Source organism: Leptonychotes weddellii, chromosome 16 (genome assembly GCF_054177405.1).
Source record: "Leptonychotes weddellii isolate Sample4059 chromosome 16, ASM5417740v2, whole genome shotgun sequence".
Classification (NCBI taxonomy): Eukaryota; Metazoa; Chordata; class Mammalia; order Carnivora; family Phocidae; genus Leptonychotes; species Leptonychotes weddellii.
In genome coordinates, this window is record NC_138384.1 from 36,550,779 (window position 1) to 36,569,516 (window position 18,738).

Genomic DNA, 18,738 nt, shown 5'->3' on the forward strand with positions numbered 1-18,738 from the left:
TGATCGAGGCCGCTAGAGGGCGTCTAGGTCCGGCAGAGCTCCGGGTGGGGGCCCCCGCGCCGCTCCCGGCGGGAGCGCACCCGCCCTCCAGCCCGAGCCTGCCTCTGGCCCGGGCGTCCCCGGAGCCGGACGGGGGCGCAGTGCAGGCCAGGCGCACTGGAGACTCCGCGCTCCGTTTCCTAGGAGTCGGGAAATGGAGTTGGGGGGTGGGGGGGAGCGGGCGGGGCGCACGGGAAAGAGGAGAAAGAGGAAGGGGGGAGGAGGTAGGAGAGGAGGAGGAAGGGGCAGCCGACCGGGGGACCTGGGAGGGACGCCCCGGGCGCTGGCCTCGGCGCCCGGGGGAGTCTTGGCCGCAAACGTCTCCGCCGCGCCGGGCGCGGAGAGGAAATGGCGCGTCTGGCCGCGGGCGACCGGCTGGGCGCCCCCCGCGCGCCCCTCCCCCGCGGTGACCGACCGCGTGTCCGCAGACGTCACGGGCGCCGCTGCTCCCCGGCAGAGGGGCAGTCGGGGCCGAGACCCGGGGAGGGAGGCCGTGGAGGGGGAGGGGCGGCCCTGGCCCCCGGCTCCGCTCCAGCCCCGGCCGACTCGCAGCCCAGTTTCTTCCCAAGTCCCGCCCCTACCCCCGGGCGCCGCGGCGGCGGCTGCTCTCCTCTTTGTAACCGAAGAGTCAAGAAATGTGAGAAACGTGCCCTGTGTTACTTATTTGGGAGCCGAAAATTTATGCCCAGCTGAAAGCGCCCGGGGAAATATTACATCAGATGAAATGACAATGATTAAAATCAGCTTCTCCCCCGCCCCCTCCCGAGCCCGGAGGAGGCCCGGGCGCCGCGTGGCCGGCCGGCGGGGGGCGGGGGGCTGGGCGGCGGAGGGCGCGGGGGCCCGGGCGCACCGCTCCCGGGAGGGTCCTGGCGGAGGCCCCGGCGGCAAGGCGCGGGCTCCGGGAGAGGCGGGTGGGGATCGCCCGGCGAAAGGAGGGGAAACAGCGCATTTTTGTCGCCGAGCGCGGCAGGCGCGGGCGCGCGGAGCTAATTGCGACTCTAATCCTCTGCCCCGCGGCGCAGCCGAGCCCCGAGCCAGGAGTCGCCGCGCGCTCCCGCTCGCGCTCGCCGCGCTGGGTAATTTGGAGCCGGATCGCTGCCCTCTGCGTCCGGGCTGGGCCGCGACGGGGCGCGGGCTACGGACTGGGGTGGGGGGCTGATTTTCTCGCCAGCAATCAGGGAAGGCCGCTGGAGAGAGAGAGAGAGAGGAGGGAGGAGAGGAGGTGGGAGCGGCGGGAGGGCAGCCGGAGAGCGGCGCGAAGAGGAGGCGGCGGTGGTGGCGGCGGCGGCGGCCGCGAGGAGGGGAGGAGGCGAGGGGAGGGCGGGGAGGGGAGGCCCCGGCGCGCCGCGCCGCGAGGGGCCGCGCGAAGCGGGGGCCGGGGCGGGAGGGGTGGGTGGGGGGAGGGTTGGGGGCGAGAGAGAAAGTAACTCCAGGACGAGACCGGAGCGACCCGCGCAGCGAGCATAGGCGGCGAGGCTGCGCCCGGCGCCCGAGACCGGCGACTGCGGGGGGCGGGGGCTGCGCCCGAGCCGGATCCGGCGCTCCGGCTCCGAGGTAAGCCCCGCGCGGGCGGCCACCGCTCAGCGCCGCGCACCCCTGTCCCCAAAGTGGCGGCGATACCGAGAAAGTCGCTCGGCTGGGGTTCGGACCTGGGTGGGGGCAGCTGCTTTGTCCCGGTGCCGGGCGGCGGGGGCTGGCGGCGCGGGGGCACCCAGCACAAAGGCCTGGCGCGGGAGGGGGGGGATTGCCCACGTGGGCTGGCCCTGGCCCCGGGTGGACCCTCCCCACGCGGGCGGGCGCCGAGCTTCCGGCCGCGCGGGGCGGGATGTGTGTGTGGGGGGGTGTTGCAGGTCCCCGCACTCGGGCCTCAGTGCAGGGCCGAGCGCCCTGCAGGGCCAGCGAGTTTCCGGGGTCAGAACCGGGCTCACGCAGCTGGGGCTTCGGGGCGCACAGGGCCCGGCTTGGCGCCCAAATCAGAAAAAGTCTCTAACGGGACAGATGTGCGTCCTCTGACGCCCACCCCGGGAGTCCCAGACGGGGCGGGAGGGGCCGGCGAGCTGGTGGTGGTCCCAGGTGCGCGGGGTCGGGGGCCCAGCGCGGGCCGCACGGAGACGCGCTCGCCGCCTCCGGCTCGGGCTGCCCGCGGGTAGTCCCTGACCTGGACGCGCGCACGGGGCACACACTCGCAAACGCCCCTCTCGCGTAGCCGAAACGCCTTTCCGTCCTCCCGCGCCCCCTGCCTCGACTGCAGAAAGATAAGCTTCAAGTTTTCACTCCGTGTCTCAAATGTGCATGAAGGAATTTAACTGCACGAGTGAATAACAGCATTAGTTTCAATTAATTTTTTTTAAATCCCGGCAACAATAAACTTTGAGAACAAAAGCGCTTTTACGTCCTTAATTAGGCGAGCTTCCCATCTGTGGTCTCTAAGTGTCTGCCTTTTGATTTAACTTTGTCCTCCGCCCCGCCCCCGCCGCACACCCCTCCCCGCCCTGCCAGGCACTTCGGGTTCCGTGGCCACCCCCGCCCCGCGGCGCCGCCGGCCTTGGCCCAGCCGGCTCTGGCCGCCCCGAAGTTCACACCGGCCGGCGGGCTCTGCGGCGGGGCTGGCGCGCACCAGGTGGCAAGCCCGCCCCCCTCCGGGGTCCCCCACGCCCCCACCCCCCACCCCCCCGGACAATTCTGCAGGCCCCTGGCACTCTCGCCCGCGGCTGGCGCCCAGGGCGCAGAGCTGAAGGGAGCTCGCGAGGCGCCTTCTGTTTACCTTTTATGGTTAAAATAACAGCTTAGCAAAGAAGCGACTTCACGAAGAAGCGATTTAGTGAAATCGTCTCAAGCTGCCACAGCTCAGCCAGTTTAATCACCCCCAGAGAGCTGAACAACTGCGAGCACAATGGGACACAAAATCATTTTGTGTGTAAATGAGCGTGGCATTCTGCTCGCTTCCCTCTGCTCGGGCGGGCGGGGCTCGGCGGCGGCGGGCGGGCACTGGACCCGGGGCTCCCACCGCAGCTCCGAGAAGCAGGTCAATACCTAGCCAGTCTGGAGTCCCGCAGGCCCGCGGAGCACACACTACACCGCGGAGGCCCCTGCAACAGGCGGTTTGGGCGAGCCTCGGGAGGGCCGCGGCGCGCTGGGGCTGGGTCGTGGGGTCGTGAGTTTGCTGGTGGCATTGAAGGACTGAACTTGTGTCTCTTACTGCACCCACTTTTGTTGCCTCTGACCTCAGCAGTGGTGTCGGGGAAAGGTCGTTGTCCAGCACAGATGCGTTTGCCGGAGGCAGCACTGGAGGTTCTGGTCGAGGCGTAAAGCCTGGGGCTTCCAATGGTGAGTTTCTGCTTTGCCATGAACATCAGGTTGCGCTTGTGATGGAAAAGAGGCTTGGATGAGAGCAAGGACTGAAGAGCTTTTGTGATGGGTACTTGGTGTTAAATGTCACTTGAGTCGTGTTCCTGGTAGTTGGGAAAACATTGCGCAGTCCGCTTTGATAGAATTTCCATCGGAATTCCTTCCAGCACAGTTTATCCTCAGTGTGGCTTTCCTTCTGACTCCTCCCCCAGCAGAGCCTCCCAGGGCAGGATAACCCATCCTGAGGTCTGTTTTGGTCTCTGAGAACTTCCTTGAGATAAGTGACCTGCTTTTCTGAGCTGGCCAGAAGTCAGGAATGCCACGAGCAGCAGACCCTGAGTAGCCCCCAGTGGGAGTATCAATGAAACATCACTGTCTAATAGCAACCCCCCACCCCCACGCCAGTTTCGGGTCAGGGAACTGGCCGGGACACCCAAGGCAGAACAAATCCTAGGAGAGGAACCTTACTTAAATTGGCAGGATTGATGATGCTCATTGGACCTTGGTTATGTTTTAAAATTGGAGGGTGAATTTCAAGACACAAGTCAAACCTGTGAGAGCTAAGTCCAGGTTAGGCTTGCGGGGGCCAGCGTGTGGGTGGGTGGGTGGGTGGGTGGGTGTGGGTGTTCACTGTGCCCCAGGAGACAGCCTCAAGTCCATGCAAGGGGCTGCATAGACCACCACTCCTCCAGCAGTGTCGTAGGGTGGCTTCTAGCGACTGAGGGACAGTCTTATTTCAGGTGGTCATGGCATAGAGGAAGGTCGCTAAGTGACTGGGGAGGAGTAGGAGAGACGGTCCATTTGCTGAGCTGCTGTCTGTTTCCTTCTGGCAGCTCTCTAATGCCTTGGGGGGGTGTGATCCCGAGGGGGTCTGGAATACATTAGGCACAGATAAGACCGTCCTGCGGGTCTGGGGAGAAACTGCAGAGGTGCCGGCTAGGCAAACAAAGACAAGTTTCCTCTCTCAGGCGCCCTAGGGAAGAGGTGGCTTCCTGCGTGACTTTTGCTCTTCCCCTGGCTTCTGCCAAAGGAGGCTGCTCTGTGTCTGGCCGTTCACAAACTGCATCTTAACCACGGTGGAGACAGTGTTCAGAGAGGTCCCGGGCTCCCCAGCGCATGGAGGCTGGGGGATCCTCCCCGAGCTGTGGTCCACGGGGCTCTCTGCTGATGCAAGAGGAGACACGCTTGGTAACGTGGCTCTGAACCAAAATACCAGGAAAATCAGATTTGTTCTGAAACATTTTGGGGCAGTAATGGTGAGCATATGCTTTAGTATTGTCATTAACCGAATTAGCAGACGTGGAGCTGCCCAGAAAACGTGTGTGAGTGTGTGCGTGCGTGTGTGTGTGCGCGCGTGCATGCGTGCGTGTGCATGCGTGTGTGTGCGCAAGCTGCTAGGGCTTTGGAGCACGGGGACAGGGTAGTGGCGGGTGGAACCCGGAGAGGGCTGTGTGGTGTGGGGGTCCCAGAGAGCACAGGCGGAAAGGATGGTTCCGAGCATCTTCGAATCTGGGACTACGGAGGAGTAAAAGCCCTGTGGTTTTGTCGGTGCTCCCCACAGATACTCTGGGCAGCGATGGAAGCCTAGATGCCTCACCGCAAGGAGCGGCCGAGCGGGTCCTCGCTTCATGCCCACGGCAGCGCCAGCACCGCGGTGAGAGCCAGCAGGGTGGGCTGGGGCAGCGGCCGGTGGCCCCCTCTCTGCCCTTTTCCCCAACGCCTGCCTGCTCACCGGCCACCCGTCCCCCCAAGAGATGGCTGTTGACTGGCTGTATGATTATGTATTTTTTGAAACAAAAATGCTCTTAATTTGATGTGAAATTTACTACATGGATAAAACTCAACGCCTTAGGTGCTGAGGAAGTCACTAATTTAGAGGTGTCTCGTTACCGAGACAAACTTGCAAAAACCCCTGAATCCCAATTCACAAATTGGTGATTCGTTTGTCAGGGGATATTTCACATCTAACACATAAGCCCGCGACCTTTAATTAGAATTTTGCAGTTTGTTTTATGCCCCTGGAGGCTGACACCTTGAAAATTTTTTTTTTCTTGATTTCTTATTGCTAATAAGCATCTTTCTTTTTTCCCTCTGGAACTTGGAAGAAAATGATGCAAATACACTTAATTACAGCGGTGGCCATAATTTGTCAGCTGAATATGTGATCAGGCACCAGGCAGAAGTGATCTGATTAGATCTGTGATCACATTGGCAATAAAGGGAGTGCACGGCTCTGTGGTGGAGAAACTCTTGTTCTCGCCTTGTCTCCATCTCCAGGAGGGAGGAAGCATGTCCCGGTTATCTCTTACCCGGTCGCCCGTGTCTCCCCTGGCCGCCCAGGGCATCCCACTGCCAGCCCAGCTCACCAAGTCCAACGCACCTGTGCACATCGACGTGGGGGGCCACATGTACACCAGCAGCCTGGCCACGCTCACCAAGTACCCCGACTCCAGGTAAGAGCCGAGCCCCACGTGGCACCAGGCGTGCCGTGGCTCCTGGCAGCGGGGGCCACCTGCCGCCAGTGGGGTCCGTCTCCTCTGCCAGCCACCAGGCAGGCTCTCCGGGGCCCACCTGCTCTCCCAGACCTGGGGCACTAGGGGCCGGGAGGCCAAGGCTGCCTCTCGGAAGATGCTTTATACAGGGACTTGCGACCCTGTGTTGGTGGCATCGAAAGTGCCAGGTGGAGCTCCTGACCCACCGGCAGAAGCCCCTCATTCGGAGCCAGGCCCACCTGAAACCGGCCCGCAGCTGGCTGGGGAGTCTTAAGTGCCTTCAGGTTCCTCGGGACTGAGACTCGGGCCTGGCGTCTGCAGAGGATCATTTGTGAGCCATGCCTCGTCCGCCTCGGGATGGTGTTGGAGAGAAGTATCTAATCCTATTTCCTGCTCTAACCCTCGGTTAAGTACAGAAAGGGAGGGAGGAGTGGGAGTTGCAATTTGCCATCTTTGTCTGTTGGAGTGGCCCCTGCTAGAGGCTCCCTTGGGCGGGCGGTGACTAGCTAGGAATTCCAGGATGTTCAGGCATATCCAGGGCTGTGGATGAGCATGAGCCTCATACCCCCATCAGCAGTCGAAGTGTCTCTGACCAGGAGCCTCCCAACAGGGCACCTTGCTCTCCGCCCAGCTCCCTGCAGCTCCTGGCTCCTGGGCCCATTTGTGGGAGGTGCCAGGAGGTGCCGCTTGGGCATGACCCTCCCAGGGGCAGACATGGCTTCCTGTTGGCATAGCAGCAGGGCTGACCGGAGCTGGGACGGGCCTCTGAGCATCTCCTGGAGGTGACGCAGTGTGCTGCTTGCTCCTGGCACGGCGAGGCAGCCACCATGGAGGGCTGAGCAGCAGGAGGGCCAAGGCTGCAGGGTATTGCCCTTGTTTTATACATTTAAAAAAAACAAGAGGAGCTAATTAAGCCCCCAGACACCGAGGGATCATCTCTGGGAAGCTTTCTCGTCTGTCGCCGGCGCGGTGGCTCAGCGCCGAGGCTTCCGAGCGCATGGCACCTTAGGAGGGCCGGGGCGGAGCTCTCCACGGGGGCAGGAAAGCTCCCTCGAGGAGCCGGTGCTGGAGGTGGATATAGCGTCCGGTTCGGAATCTGGGGAGCCCGGGCTGCAGATGGCAGTTGGACTCACTCCCTCAGCACAGCAGAGCCTAGGCCTGGGGCGCTTGTGAACTTGGCGCTTGCAGCCACGAGGCCCCACCGGCAGGGCCGGCCTGCGCGCTCGCTTGCAGAGCTCTGTCTAGGATGGGAGATGGATTCTGCTTATTTAATTTCAATTTTGCCTTCTGCGGCATTCCCGAGTTGTTTGAGATAGATCATCCCTTAATCGGTTGACGACGTTTGTGAGTGAAATTCATAAAACCCTTGCCCACAACCTCTCTGAAGAGTGTTTCTTGAAATCAGACACTTGCCTTTCTAGAGTAATCACAGCTCAGGCCTGCGGGGAGCGGCTGCCTCATTCTTGTCTTCAGGGCTGCTGCCTGGGATCAGCAAGGGCAGGGGCAGCCCTCCCCCCCCCACTCCCATACCCACAGTGCTGCTCCTCCTTGCCCGTCCTCCTGCTCTTCGGTGTGGGGCAGGCCCTCTCACTGGGGGGCTGAGGCCCCCTGTGGCCCCATGATCCGGCATGTGGGACCCTCGGCAGCAGGACGTGCCCAGAGGGGGTAGCGGTCTGCATTCTTTCTCCAGGGCTGGGGCTCTGAGATGAATCCCTCTTTCTTGCCTGGATGGCTTCTGGCTCAGGGCAGAGCTGCTCCCTGGGCCTGAAGCTTTGGCCTAGAGGCCAAGGGGTGGCGTGACCCGTAGGACAGTCAGGGGACAGGGGGTCAGGCCGGGCCTGGGAAGTGGGTTGGACAGCTGTGCTGGCAAGAGCCCCTCACATCTCTCTCGTCCTTCTTTAAGTGAGTCATTAAAATTAAAAAACATTTTTTCCCCAATTCTGGAAACCAAGATCAGTCCCTCACCGAGTGGCACTGATGTATGAGTCACCAGGAGAAGGAGAAGTAAGAGTGCTGAGGTCACCCCGGGTGGGGGGGTTCTGGATATCGGGCAAGTCCCACCTGGGCAGTGCCGTGAGATCAGGGGGCTGGTGCCCCACAGCCGTGGGTCCCTGAGCCCACAGGACTGTGCCCGGGCTTCTGGTTCTCGGCTCCTCGGCGGGGGGCGGGGGGGCTCCGACCACAGGGAGCAGGTGCTGCCATTAGCCCGCACCCAGAAAGAGCAGGGCATGGCTGCCCAGGGCTGCAAGTGGCCTCCCCTGGGCTGCTACCTCGCCCGTCCCTGCCGGACAGCCATTAGCTGCTGCCATAACAGTCCCAAGCTGGTGCCCGTGCTGGCCGTGGGAAGCGGCAAAGTAAGCCAGGCGCTCCAGGACTAATAAAACCTTCCCCTGAAACATGCAGGAAATTGGAGCCAAAGGTTTAAAAAAAAAAAAGAAGACCTCCATCAGCTGGGGTCAGAACTGGCCAGATTATTCCATGAAGGGCTTCTGAAGTTGGCACCCCCAAATCTTGCTCTTAAGACCCTGCCAGGGGGCTGGGGGGGGGGGCGGTGGAGGGGGGTCCTCTTGTGGCAGTTGTCCTAACCTGCCCTCAACCTACTCACATCCTTGTTAGCCTCAGACCCCGAGGGCATGAAAGGCCTTTGTCCTTGGAAGAGACACTGAGGGTAATAGCTAGAACTAGTCTTAAAATAAGGCCAATTGAGAACCTTCTAGCCTTGGACCAATAAGACAGCCTAGAACCCAACCAGCCCTGGAATGTGGGGTGGTCAGGAGTCCCCTAGACCAATAGGATGGTGTGGAGCCCAGCCCTGGCATCAGAGAGATCTGCAACATAGCCCAGCCTAGAACACTGTTTGCTGCATAGAGGGTTTGAGCTCAACCAGGAAGGGTGGAGAAAGTTCCACAGGGAGGCTGAAGCTTTGGTCTGGCTTGCATGTGGATGTGGTTCTTCCTTCTTCCTGCCAGTGCCATGTGGGCCCTCCTCTGTCTGGGGAGGACTGCCCATGGGACCAGGCAGCCTTGCTCAGTCCCATCTGCCTCTCGGGTGCTGGACGGCCCTCGTTCTGACATCTGAATACCCAAGCTCTGCTGAGGCCAGGTCTTGGGGGCTTTGGCAGCTGGAACAGGCCTTGGAGCCCGCAAGGCTTTCCACCAGGGGCTCTGTTCCCCAGGCCTGGGAAGTTCATAGGGCTCAGTGGCCTTCGGAGTCCTCAGATGAGTCATATCTGGTGACCGCAGTCCTGGTTCCACAGGCCCAGACCTCTCCACACCTCATCCTAAGCTCTGAGCTGCTCACGCCTACCCGTGAGGCAGCCTTGCCCTCTACACGGCCTCTCTGGGACCGGGGCTTGGCCATGTCCCCAGAGGGAGAATAGGTGAGTACATGGCTACTGCACACCCGGGCAGGCCCTCATGGCCAATGCCCTGAGGGTGCCAGGCCTGCAGAGTGGGGGACAGCGTGGACAGGAGGCCCTGAGAGCGGCTTCGGGGATTCTCAGCCCTCAGCTTCTGCCCAGCTCGTGTGCCCTGGCACATAACGGCGGGGCAGGGTAGGGCCTCAGGAGCGGTGACTTGGAGCGCACAGAGGACGGGGCTGTTGGTGGAGAGCGGAGCCTCCCTGGAGGGCCCTCACTGGTGCGGGCAGTGAGTCGGCGGGCTTAGGCACCAGCTGTGCAGGCTAGGCTGGAAGGCCTTAGTCCCACACCGGGGCCACCGCTCTGCCGGGCTGTGCACGCACACTGTCACCACCGCGGGGTTTTGCTGGTCGGTGGCCGTACCTGCTGAAGGTGTGTCCGGAGGGGCCATCCCTGAGGGGACCCTGCCAGCCCCCCACCTGTTCCTCAGTCCAGCTCCTGGCTGTCCCCACCCTCCTTGGGGCCCGTAACTGTCCACAGCCGGGCCTGGGGTCAGCAGGAGACTTAGCCAAACAGGGCCGCCTGCCGTGGGCATTGGAGAGGCCCCAACCCTCCTCCCTGGAGCGGACGGGGACAGGCAGGGGCTCCCCACGAGCTGCCCGCAGGTCCTGGGTTTCTGTCAGAACCACTGCCCTCCAGAGGACAGGCCGCTGGGACGAGACCTGTCTGTCCTGCCAGGGTGCACGCTTGTTTCCGTGCGTGTGCGCACAGGCGCGTGGGCACCTACCGAGCGCGTGTACGTGCGTAGACCGCGGTGCGTGCGTACATGTATCCACCGCAGCTCGTGTGCAAGCACACTGTTGAGTGTGTGAGGCACACATGCTGTCCCCCCGCCTGCCTCCCTTCCTCCCCTAGGGCCCCCCGAGGGAGTGGCTGCGCGTGGTGTGTCTGTGACTCTGTCAAGGGTACCGAGCAGTGTCTCTGGGTGGTTGGTGTTGGCTGGTGTGGCCTCCGCCTGGGTGTGTCTGGGTCTGCCTGTGACTCGCGTGTTGCAAGGGAGGGGACCGTGGGATGCTGGGCCCGTTGCCCAAGCGCGTCCCATCTGATGCTCATTCACGTGGGTTGGGTGAGGTGGGTGTGTGTGACCCGAGACCGCCTTGCCCGGTCTACCTGTGTTCACTGGGCGTGGGGCTGCGGGCTGGGGTACCTGATGGTTGGTGGGAGTTTTCTGGGTGGGTCTGCCTGGCAAGGGTTCGTGTGCGTGGAGCAAGGAGGCTGCCGTGTCTGGGTCTCACTGTGGTTTTCCAGGCCTGGAACGTGTCGGCAGGCCAGTGCAAGCGGCCAGGTGTGTCTGTCTCTGGCTGGGGCTTGTGGATGTCGGCCGGGTACCGAGCGTGTGCTGGTGTCCTGCCCGGCTGTGGCCTGATGGCCCTCGGTGTGTGCACACACCTGGGGTGCCTGGCGCGGTCCCAGAGTTAGGCATGTCGGGCCCCTCGCCCCTGCAGCGGGGGGGGGGGTGGCCTGGCCTCCCATCAGACGCCCCCCTCTCCCTCTCTCCCAGAATAAGCCGCCTCTTCAATGGCACCGAGCCCATCGTCCTGGACAGTTTGAAGCAACATTATTTCATCGACCGGGATGGGGAGATTTTCCGCTACGTCCTGAGCTTCCTGCGGACGTCCAAGCTGCTGCTCCCGGATGACTTCAAGGTGAGTCTGCGGCCGGCAGCTCCCCTGAGCCGCCTCTGCGGTGGCATTACACAGGGGACGCTGTGACTTAATAAATGGACCCGTGGTCGTCATGGCAACCATAAAAAGTTAAACGGTGGAGCCGAGGGCTAAATCAGTTTTTCTAAACTAATTTTGTTTTCTCACATTTTTAGCTTATTTATCAGGGTGTAACAATTAAGCAGCGGTGCTTACCCCTTTTCGTTTGCCGTGCTGAAGGACGGTCACGTGCCAAAATGACGGGAGTTAGAGCTTTCCCACATCTGTTCCTTGTTGGCAGCTTGCAGGGGAAGCCCTGATCCAAACCAACTAGACCTTTTAAACAAAAGGTTACCCCCAGGTCCCGGGGCGAGCCTGTCCAGGGCAGCCGACCTGGTTCCGAGAGGCCCACCTCCATGGTGGGCCCCTCCACGGCACTGGGGATCCCTGAGGAAGGAAGCTCAGGCCTGCAGATGCCCGCCCTTCCTTCCTTCCTGCCTGCCTGCCTTCCTGCCTGCCTGCCTTCCTCCCTTCCTCCCTTCCTTCCTCCCTTTCTCCCTCCCCCAGAGACCCAGTGGCCCTGGGGCTGTTTTGTCCTCCATCCAGCTGATACTGGGTGCCAACAACCAAAGTCAGGCCAAAGATACAGTGAAATATGCAGACATGGGTCCTGTCCCCATAGCACTTATAATCTAGTGAAAGGTGTTGAACCAAAAAAAAAAAAAAAAAAAGGCATGAATTCCCTGGGGGGCAAATGTTCCATAGAAGTAGAGAATGTGGTGAAGGGGAACCATGGAGAACCTGGCCCCAGGGGGTTTGGAGAGAAGGTTGCTTCTCTGGGTGAAGGAGGAACAGGGCCAAACAAGTATAAGGGCCTTGATGAGGGGGCAGGGTGGCAAGAAGCTTGGTACCTTCCAGAACCAGAGAGAAGGTGTCAGCCTGGGGCTGTATGAAGTGGGAGGGGAAAGGAGGCTGCCCCTTGAGGTGGGACCTTGGTGGCCAGCTCAGCATTTGGCATTTTACCTGGAATGCAGTGGAAGGGTTGTGAGCAGGGAATGACAATCAGGTTTGCAAGTCAGAAGGACAGCCCTGGCTGCTGTATGGGGAAGGATGCAGTGAGGGTGAGGGGTGGGAGCAGGAGGCCAAGCAAGGCTTCCTAAAGGCCTTGGTGCAGGTGGGAGGCAGCGAAGATAGAGCAAAGTGGCAGATTAGATTTCTGTTTAGGAATTGGCCATGGAAGGCCGTGGTGTGAATCGGTCGGGGGTAAGGGGACTCTCGAGGCTGCCTCCTGGCCTTTGGCTTGGGTCCTGAGTGAATGCATGGAGGCCCAGGGATGGGACAGGCTGGAAGGAGCATTGCATCTCACTCTTGCATGGAATTGATGGTGGGGCATTGGGTGGAGAGGTTCTGGGCTATAACGGAAAATGTGTGCAGATGCCATTTAAAACGTCAAGAGTGGATGAGAGCAGACGCCCAGGAGGGAGCCCTGAGGAACCCCAGTGGAGGGACAGGATGGGTCCCTGACAGACGACAGGCCCGGGTCGGGGCTAGAACTTGGGCTTCCCTCTGAGTGGTTCCAGAGGCTGGGGCCAGCAGGTGGAAGGGACTGAGGGCCTGGGGGGTAGGCCCTGCTTTGGGGGTTGGGCCTCCTTGCCTCTCCCCCAGGGGTCCTCAAGTTCACCAGCCAGCCTTGAGCTCAGCCCCCAATGAGTGGCCCAAGTCCTGGGGTCCTAAGCGACTCAGGGCCCGGGCAAATATGGGCATGCATGTGTTTGGGGGACAGTTGGTGTGAGTGTGCCAGCCTGGGAGTGGGCTGCGTGGAGGTGGGCTTCCCACTCCCAGACACCTCCTCAACCTGCCTGCTAGGGCAGCATGGGCCCGGCACTTGGCAGATTTTGTCACCCCTTAGACCTCACCCCCCTCTCTGAGCTGGGTGTTTATGTCCGCTTTATAGACGGTAAAACAGGCTCTGACAGGGTCAGTAACTGACGATCAGAGGCCTCAGGGCTGGTAGACAGCGTGCCAAAAATCCCACCCAGGCAGGTCTGCTTTGCCTCGCTGCTGGGCTGTGAGCTCCTCCCCAGCAGGTGAGGATGCTGCTCCCTCCTGCCTGGCCCAGCCTCTCTTCTCTGGGATTCTAAGAAGGCGGCAGGTCCGCAGGCCATAGGCACGGCCTCAGGCTGCCCTAGTCCAGCCCCCTTGGTCTTTGCAGAGGCCCCTCTCTGCTCCAGGGACTTGAGGCCAGATGGAAGAGCGCAAGGTTATCTGGCAAGGGTGCACGCCAGCTGCCGCCTTTGGGTTAAGGCTAGACTCCTGGGGCTTGTACACATTCAGCTGCGCCTCATTCTCCCCATCTGTACAATGGGTACGACCATCGCAGTCCGCACTGAGCCCTGGGGGGGGGGCAGGGCGCGTGGGGGGCCGGAGCGGGGAAGAGCAGCCCCGGCCGCGGCCATCGCTGTGCGCGCGCCCGCAGGACTTCAGCCTGCTGTACGAGGAGGCGCGGTACTACCAGCTGCAGCCCATGGTGCGCGAGCTGGAGCGCTGGCAGCAGGAGCAGGAGCAGCGCCGACGCAGCCGCGCCTGTGACTGCCTCGTGGTGCGCGTCACGCCGGACCTGGGCGAGCGCATTGCGCTCAGTGGCGAGAAGGCCCTCATCGAGGAGGTCTTCCCCGAGACCGGGGACGTCATGTGCAACTCTGTCAACGCCGGCTGGAACCAGGACCCCACACACGTCATCCGCTTCCCGCTCAACGGCTACTGCCGGCTCAACTCCGTGCAGGTGAGGGCTGCGCCCGCCCCGCCCCGCCTCCCCCCTGCCTTCCCCCTTGGGCCTCCGGCGGCAGCGGGCATACGTGGAGGGAGGCGCGGTCCCTGAAACGGTGAAGCCCTCCGTGCCATCTTACAGAAAAGGCAACAATGTGTCAATGCATAATTTATGTCCCGCTCATAATTAAATGATGGCGCCTGGGGGATGGACTTAAAAAAATTGATCTGTGCTTTTTTTTTTTTTTTTCCAAAAGGATGTTCTATAAAAATGGCCCAGAGTATTTTCAACAAAGTGTGCTTCATTTGACACCCAGAGTCTGCCTTTCGATTCAAATTAAACCCAGGCCGTCTAAGGGGGCAGGTCAGAGGCTGAGCGAAGGTGGCCTGGAGCCCCCTTGCTCACCCTGCTGACCTGCAGCCACCGCACCCAGATGGCTGCCCAGAGCCATTCTGAGCTGGCCTTCCTCAGATGGGTCTCAGAGCTGGGGAACCCCAGAGGGATGGGGCCTATTCTGCACCAGCTCTTCCAGACCCAGGAGCAGACTCCTATTTCAGGCTTAGGGCAGAGTGGACACGGGGGGGGGGGGGAAGTGCTCCTCCCCCCTCTTCCCATGCACACATTCCACAGGCTGTCAGTCAGAACTTGCTACCCGTGGGACACAGGTGTCAGACACAGTGATGAGACCCCCCCCCCCCCACAGAGGTACAAACCCACATGGACACGGAGGCCTGTAGAGACTCAGACACCAAGAGGCCTCCTCCACCTCCCCACCCCGAGTTCCCTTGAGCTGATGAGCCCCCAGGCCCCAAACCATCTGGGACTCACAGCTCAGGGAAGCAGGTGGCCGCCCAGAGGCCAGAGGCAGGGTCTCTTTTATTGAGTCAGGCCTCAGTGTGGTGGGGGAGGGGGGCTGGGACCACATGTCTGGAGGCGGGGGGCAGGTTACACCCTGGAGAAGAGAGAAGGGGCCCCAAGTCTCTTTCTGCCTCTGGATCAAGCTGTGGACCCCTGAGAGGGGCAGGATGGGGTAGCCTTTCCCAGGTTTGGTCGCTCAAGGGGACCCGGGGTCTGGCTGCTCCCATCCCTCCCGTGGTTGCTCAGCTGGTGGTTCTGCAGGGCGGTGTCTGTCCTGAGGTCTGAACAGGAGGATTGGCTTGCCCTGGCTGATGCCCACCTGCCCGCAAGGCCAAGCCAGGAAGTCTCTTTTGCAGCGGGGCATCGCTGACCCTTCTTTCTTCCCCGGCAGGTGCTGGAAAGGCTGTTCCAGAGGGGTTTCAGTGTGGCTGCATCCTGTGGGGGTGGCGTGGACTCCTCCCAGTTCAGCGAGTATGTGCTGTGTCGTGAGGAGCGGCGGCCGCAGCCCACCCCCACTGCGGTCCGGATAAAGCAGGAGCCCCTGGACTAGGCCCCGCCTCAGTGCCCGCCTGAGGCCGTCTGGCCCTGGGGACACCCCAGGGACCTGGAAACAGTGCTGGGGAGTTCTGCCTCTGCCTGCAGCAGTGGGCATGAGACTGAGGGTGGGGCTGGAGGGTCCAGAGCCAGCCCGGGGAGCCGCAGGTATCCTGGCAACAGCGCGTGGGATGCCGGAGACACGCCCACCGAAGGACCGTTGATGTGACCCAAAGCTGCTGCGGTGGGAACAGTTCTCCCGGCGCGGCCTGCTCCGAGGCAGGGTCAGCAGAGGCCTCCGGGCCCACGCCGGGGGAGCCGTTCATCCTTCTCCACGCGTGGCAGTCTCCGCTGGGTCTCCTTGTGTCACAGATGGCTTATTTTTCTACACTATTTAAGATGGAAGGAACTAACTGCGCAAGCCAGAGAGGCCGACAAGGACCAACGCTTCTTCATCTGGTGCTCCGTTCGTAGCTGGACGGGCAGTGTGCCCCCCCGCAGGTGCCCGCAGAGTGGGGCTTGGAGACTTCTGGTCCCTGCTCCAGAGACTAGACGCAAGAGCGGCAATGCCGTAGGAACTGAAGCAGGGCCCCCAGGGGGCAGGGCTGCCCGGAGGAGGGCTGTGTGGGTGTGGGGGATGGATGGCTCTGGAACCATCTGAGACCCTCCCCTTTGCTGCCACCCAGGGTGCAGGCCACACTTGGTGAGTCACCTGACCTACCAATGCCCCAGGGGCTTCCAGTCCTGTCTGAGTGTCCTCACCTGGGCTTCTGCAGAAGTCTCTCCCCATCCAGACCAGCCACGGGGCCACACCGCATCCTTACCTCAGGAATGGGCCCCATGGTGAAGGGGCCCATGTGTCAGCAGCATCCGCTGGGTCCCCAGCTCAGGAAGCCGTCCCCAGCTCCACTTTTCCCACACTAATATGCACACTGAATTTGAATGAAACTGTTACACTAGCTTGCCGATGAGACTGGGACACAAGGCGTACCTGGGGCTCTGGGCTCCGGATTCCAACAAGGACCGGCCACGAGGGGTCCTCCCAGACAACAGGCACAAAGGTGGACACCCCCCCCCTTGTCCCCCTTCCCCGCGCTGGCTCCGCCCGGGTGGGGAAGTCTTGGCGGGGCACCCCAGCCGGCCCCGCGCTGTGTATGATGCCTGTAGACTTGTATATGACTCCTTTAATATTGTAAAGATGCCGATGTACAATTGTGTGTGTGTGTAAACACATTACGTTCCTAGTTCATGCCATAAATGATGCTCTAAAGCAAACGACTCAGGCTCCGTCCTGTGCAGAAGCGACAGCCGGATCCCGCCTGGCACGCAGTGTGGAGTGTGGGGTGGTTTGGGGGCGGGGTCCCCCCCAATCGGGAAGAAACAGACCCCTCTCTCCCACGCAGCCCTAGCTGGGGGAGGGGAAGGGGCAGGGTCCCAAGCGGCCGTTATTTATTACATTTGGGTGTTTCCTCTCTGCTGTGCCTGTCCCCTCTGGGCAGCACAGATTCTGAATTCTGATTCACAGGCCCGAACCAGATGCCATACAGGGGGAAGGCAGACAGAAGGTGTCCGGGGGCTTTTGAACCTAGTCTTAAATGTTTGAGATTTTTCCCTCCCTGGCTCTGGGTTGAGGTCGGCGTCCTCTTAGCACCCCCCAAAGCAGTAGAAGGTGGCCAGCCATGGCTCCGTCCATCCCGGGGTCCTCGCAGCCCCCGGCATGAGAACCACAGGCCACCGGAGCACGGAACAAGGTCTCAGTGTGCCTCTTTCCAGGGGTAGGCCTCCCGTTTTAATAAGTCTTTTTGTGTTTTTCCTCAAAGCCCTTATGTTCTAACCCACGAGGACCCTTTTACATGCCCGGTAAGGGGCACCAGCTTCAACCTGCCTGCAGGACGGGAGCACAGAGAGCCTCATCCCGTCGGAGGCCACAAAGCAGACGCCATCCGCTGTACAATCTAATTTGTGGGACAGACTTACTAGCCTTCTTTGCTTAGCAACGCGCCTACGGTTGGCACATCTGCATTTTGGCATCTGAGGCTCACGTCTGAGAGGGGGAGAAAGTGTTGTGCTTATTAGAAAGGAAGTCTTGTGAAAACAGCTCAGTGCTGCCTGTGTTTTGGGTTTTTCTGGTATGATAGCCAGGATGGTTACTGGTGGCTGGAGATCCCCTAACATTTTCAAGCAAACTCTCTTTTTGATTAGACCGTCGTGCTGAAAAAAACAACAACGAAAACAGTAACTACTTTAACTGTCACTCCTATGTCTTTACTAATTAAGTAAAATCAGGAAGTCCATTTCACATAAATTGGCAATTTCTGAATCTGTAGAGATATCCGATGCTCCCACAGTAACGCTAAAATTCTAATATATGGAGTCCCCATAAACAGCACAAATTAGTGGTCCCTTTAAAACATTTTTCTACTTCTGGAATGACTATATTCTAAGTAATCCTTTGATCAAATACCAGCAGCATAAATGTTTCTTCTGTTCTTCAGGAGCCTCAAAACTGGTTATCTATGATAAGCAACTGGAGAGAGAGCTCGGCCAACACTGCCCAACCTCCACCAGGGCAGGGGAGAACCGGCCAAGCCACGGCACGTGGCTTTTGCCACTGTCCTGCTCACACGGGGCTTGAAGCCAGGTCACAACACTAAATATCTTTTAAAAAGTGTGGTTTTTTTTTTTTTTAAGTTACCACTTGACTGTGTTCCTTAGAATAAATAAAGGCTATTTTATAAATTACGCATGCAGCTCTAGTGCTTTGTTTCTAATCCATGGAGGCAGCCACAAGAAGGTGATCTAGATGATTCTGAAACCATCACTGCTCACACCTGGGACTTGGCTTGGCCAGTGAATGGGACCCTGAGCAGCCCAAGTCCCAAATCCTAGACCTGATCTGAGGAGCTGCCATGGAGGGCTGGGCCCTAAGCAGCTGCACAGTCCCCCCCAACCTAGCGTGCAACCATGCTGGTAGACCTGGGAACAAGGGCAGTGAAGGCATGGGCTTCCTTCGTCTCTCCCAAACCCCCAGCCCTGGTCCCTGTGTTCAGGGTACAGTAGGCCTTTTGCACTATATTGATTTTGTGTGTGTGTGTGTGTGTGTATGTGTGTATGTATGTTTGAACCAAACCAGTACATTTGGAAAATGGGCAGAGAAGTACAGATATGAGCAGTAGGGGAGGGAGGACTAATTTGGCTGAGCCCAGCAGAGCCTAATGAGCATAGGGTTGGGGGGCTACCCTTTATCCCATTCAGGAGGCAGACCTGTGTTCTCTGGACAGATGAACTATGAACTAAGATGGCCCCAGCCCATTGGGCCCTGTCCTTCCTCTTGACTCTCCAGAGACAGAAAAACAGCTACGGTGACCCTGGAGCACACTAAGACACACAAGATTGGAGCTTCTCCTAAGTAGGTGACAAGGTGGGACATACAAAAATGGGAGCAGCCAGAGGATCTTCAGTTTGAGGAAGAACCCTTGGTTCAACCCAATGGGCAATCTAGACAGAGGGACAACTGTTGTCCAGACAGGGCAGCTGCTGGCTTTGAACCTGACACCTGGGCTAACGTGGGCTGTTGTAGAAACTAATGTCCAGTTTGATGGCCATAACTTCCATTGGCTTTAAGGTGGGTGGGCCACA

The 18,738-nt window shown here is 60.2% G+C and overlaps 1 protein-coding gene across 4 annotated transcripts; it reads left to right on the top strand.

Annotated features, from left to right (window-relative positions):
• Window positions 1-1,436: 1,436 nt before the first annotated feature.
• Window positions 1,437-17,841, top strand: KCTD15 (potassium channel tetramerization domain containing 15). 4 transcript variants are annotated; one of them, XM_081807575.1, is made up of 8 exons: window positions 1,437-1,593; window positions 3,269-3,366; window positions 4,356-4,643; window positions 4,949-5,041; window positions 5,665-5,840; window positions 10,799-10,943; window positions 13,417-13,722; window positions 14,957-17,841. In XM_081807575.1, the coding sequence occupies exons 4-8, from the start codon at window positions 4,976-4,978 to the stop codon at window positions 15,113-15,115; spliced, it is 852 nt and encodes a 283-aa protein (XP_081663701.1). In that variant the 5' UTR covers window positions 1,437-1,593; window positions 3,269-3,366; window positions 4,356-4,643; window positions 4,949-4,975; the 3' UTR covers window positions 15,116-17,841. The 4 variants fall into 4 exon arrangements, with proteins under 4 accessions (XP_081663701.1, XP_081663702.1, XP_081663699.1 ...); XM_081807576.1 differs by having other exon boundaries at window positions 3,272-3,366; XM_081807573.1 differs by lacking the exon at window positions 4,356-4,643.
• The last annotated feature ends 897 nt before the right edge of the window (window positions 17,842-18,738 follow it).

Coding starts and splice junctions, on each gene's coding strand:
- KCTD15 (XM_081807575.1), top strand. CDS start 4,976: ATGCCTCACCGCAAGGAGCGGCCGAGCGGGTCCTCGCTTCATGCCCAC. Junction 10,944..13,416: donor TGCTCCCGGATGACTTCAAG/GTGAGTCTGCGG, acceptor GCGCGCCCGCAG/GACTTCAGCCTGCTGTACGA. Junction 13,723..14,956: donor GCCGGCTCAACTCCGTGCAG/GTGAGGGCTGCG, acceptor CTTCCCCGGCAG/GTGCTGGAAAGGCTGTTCCA.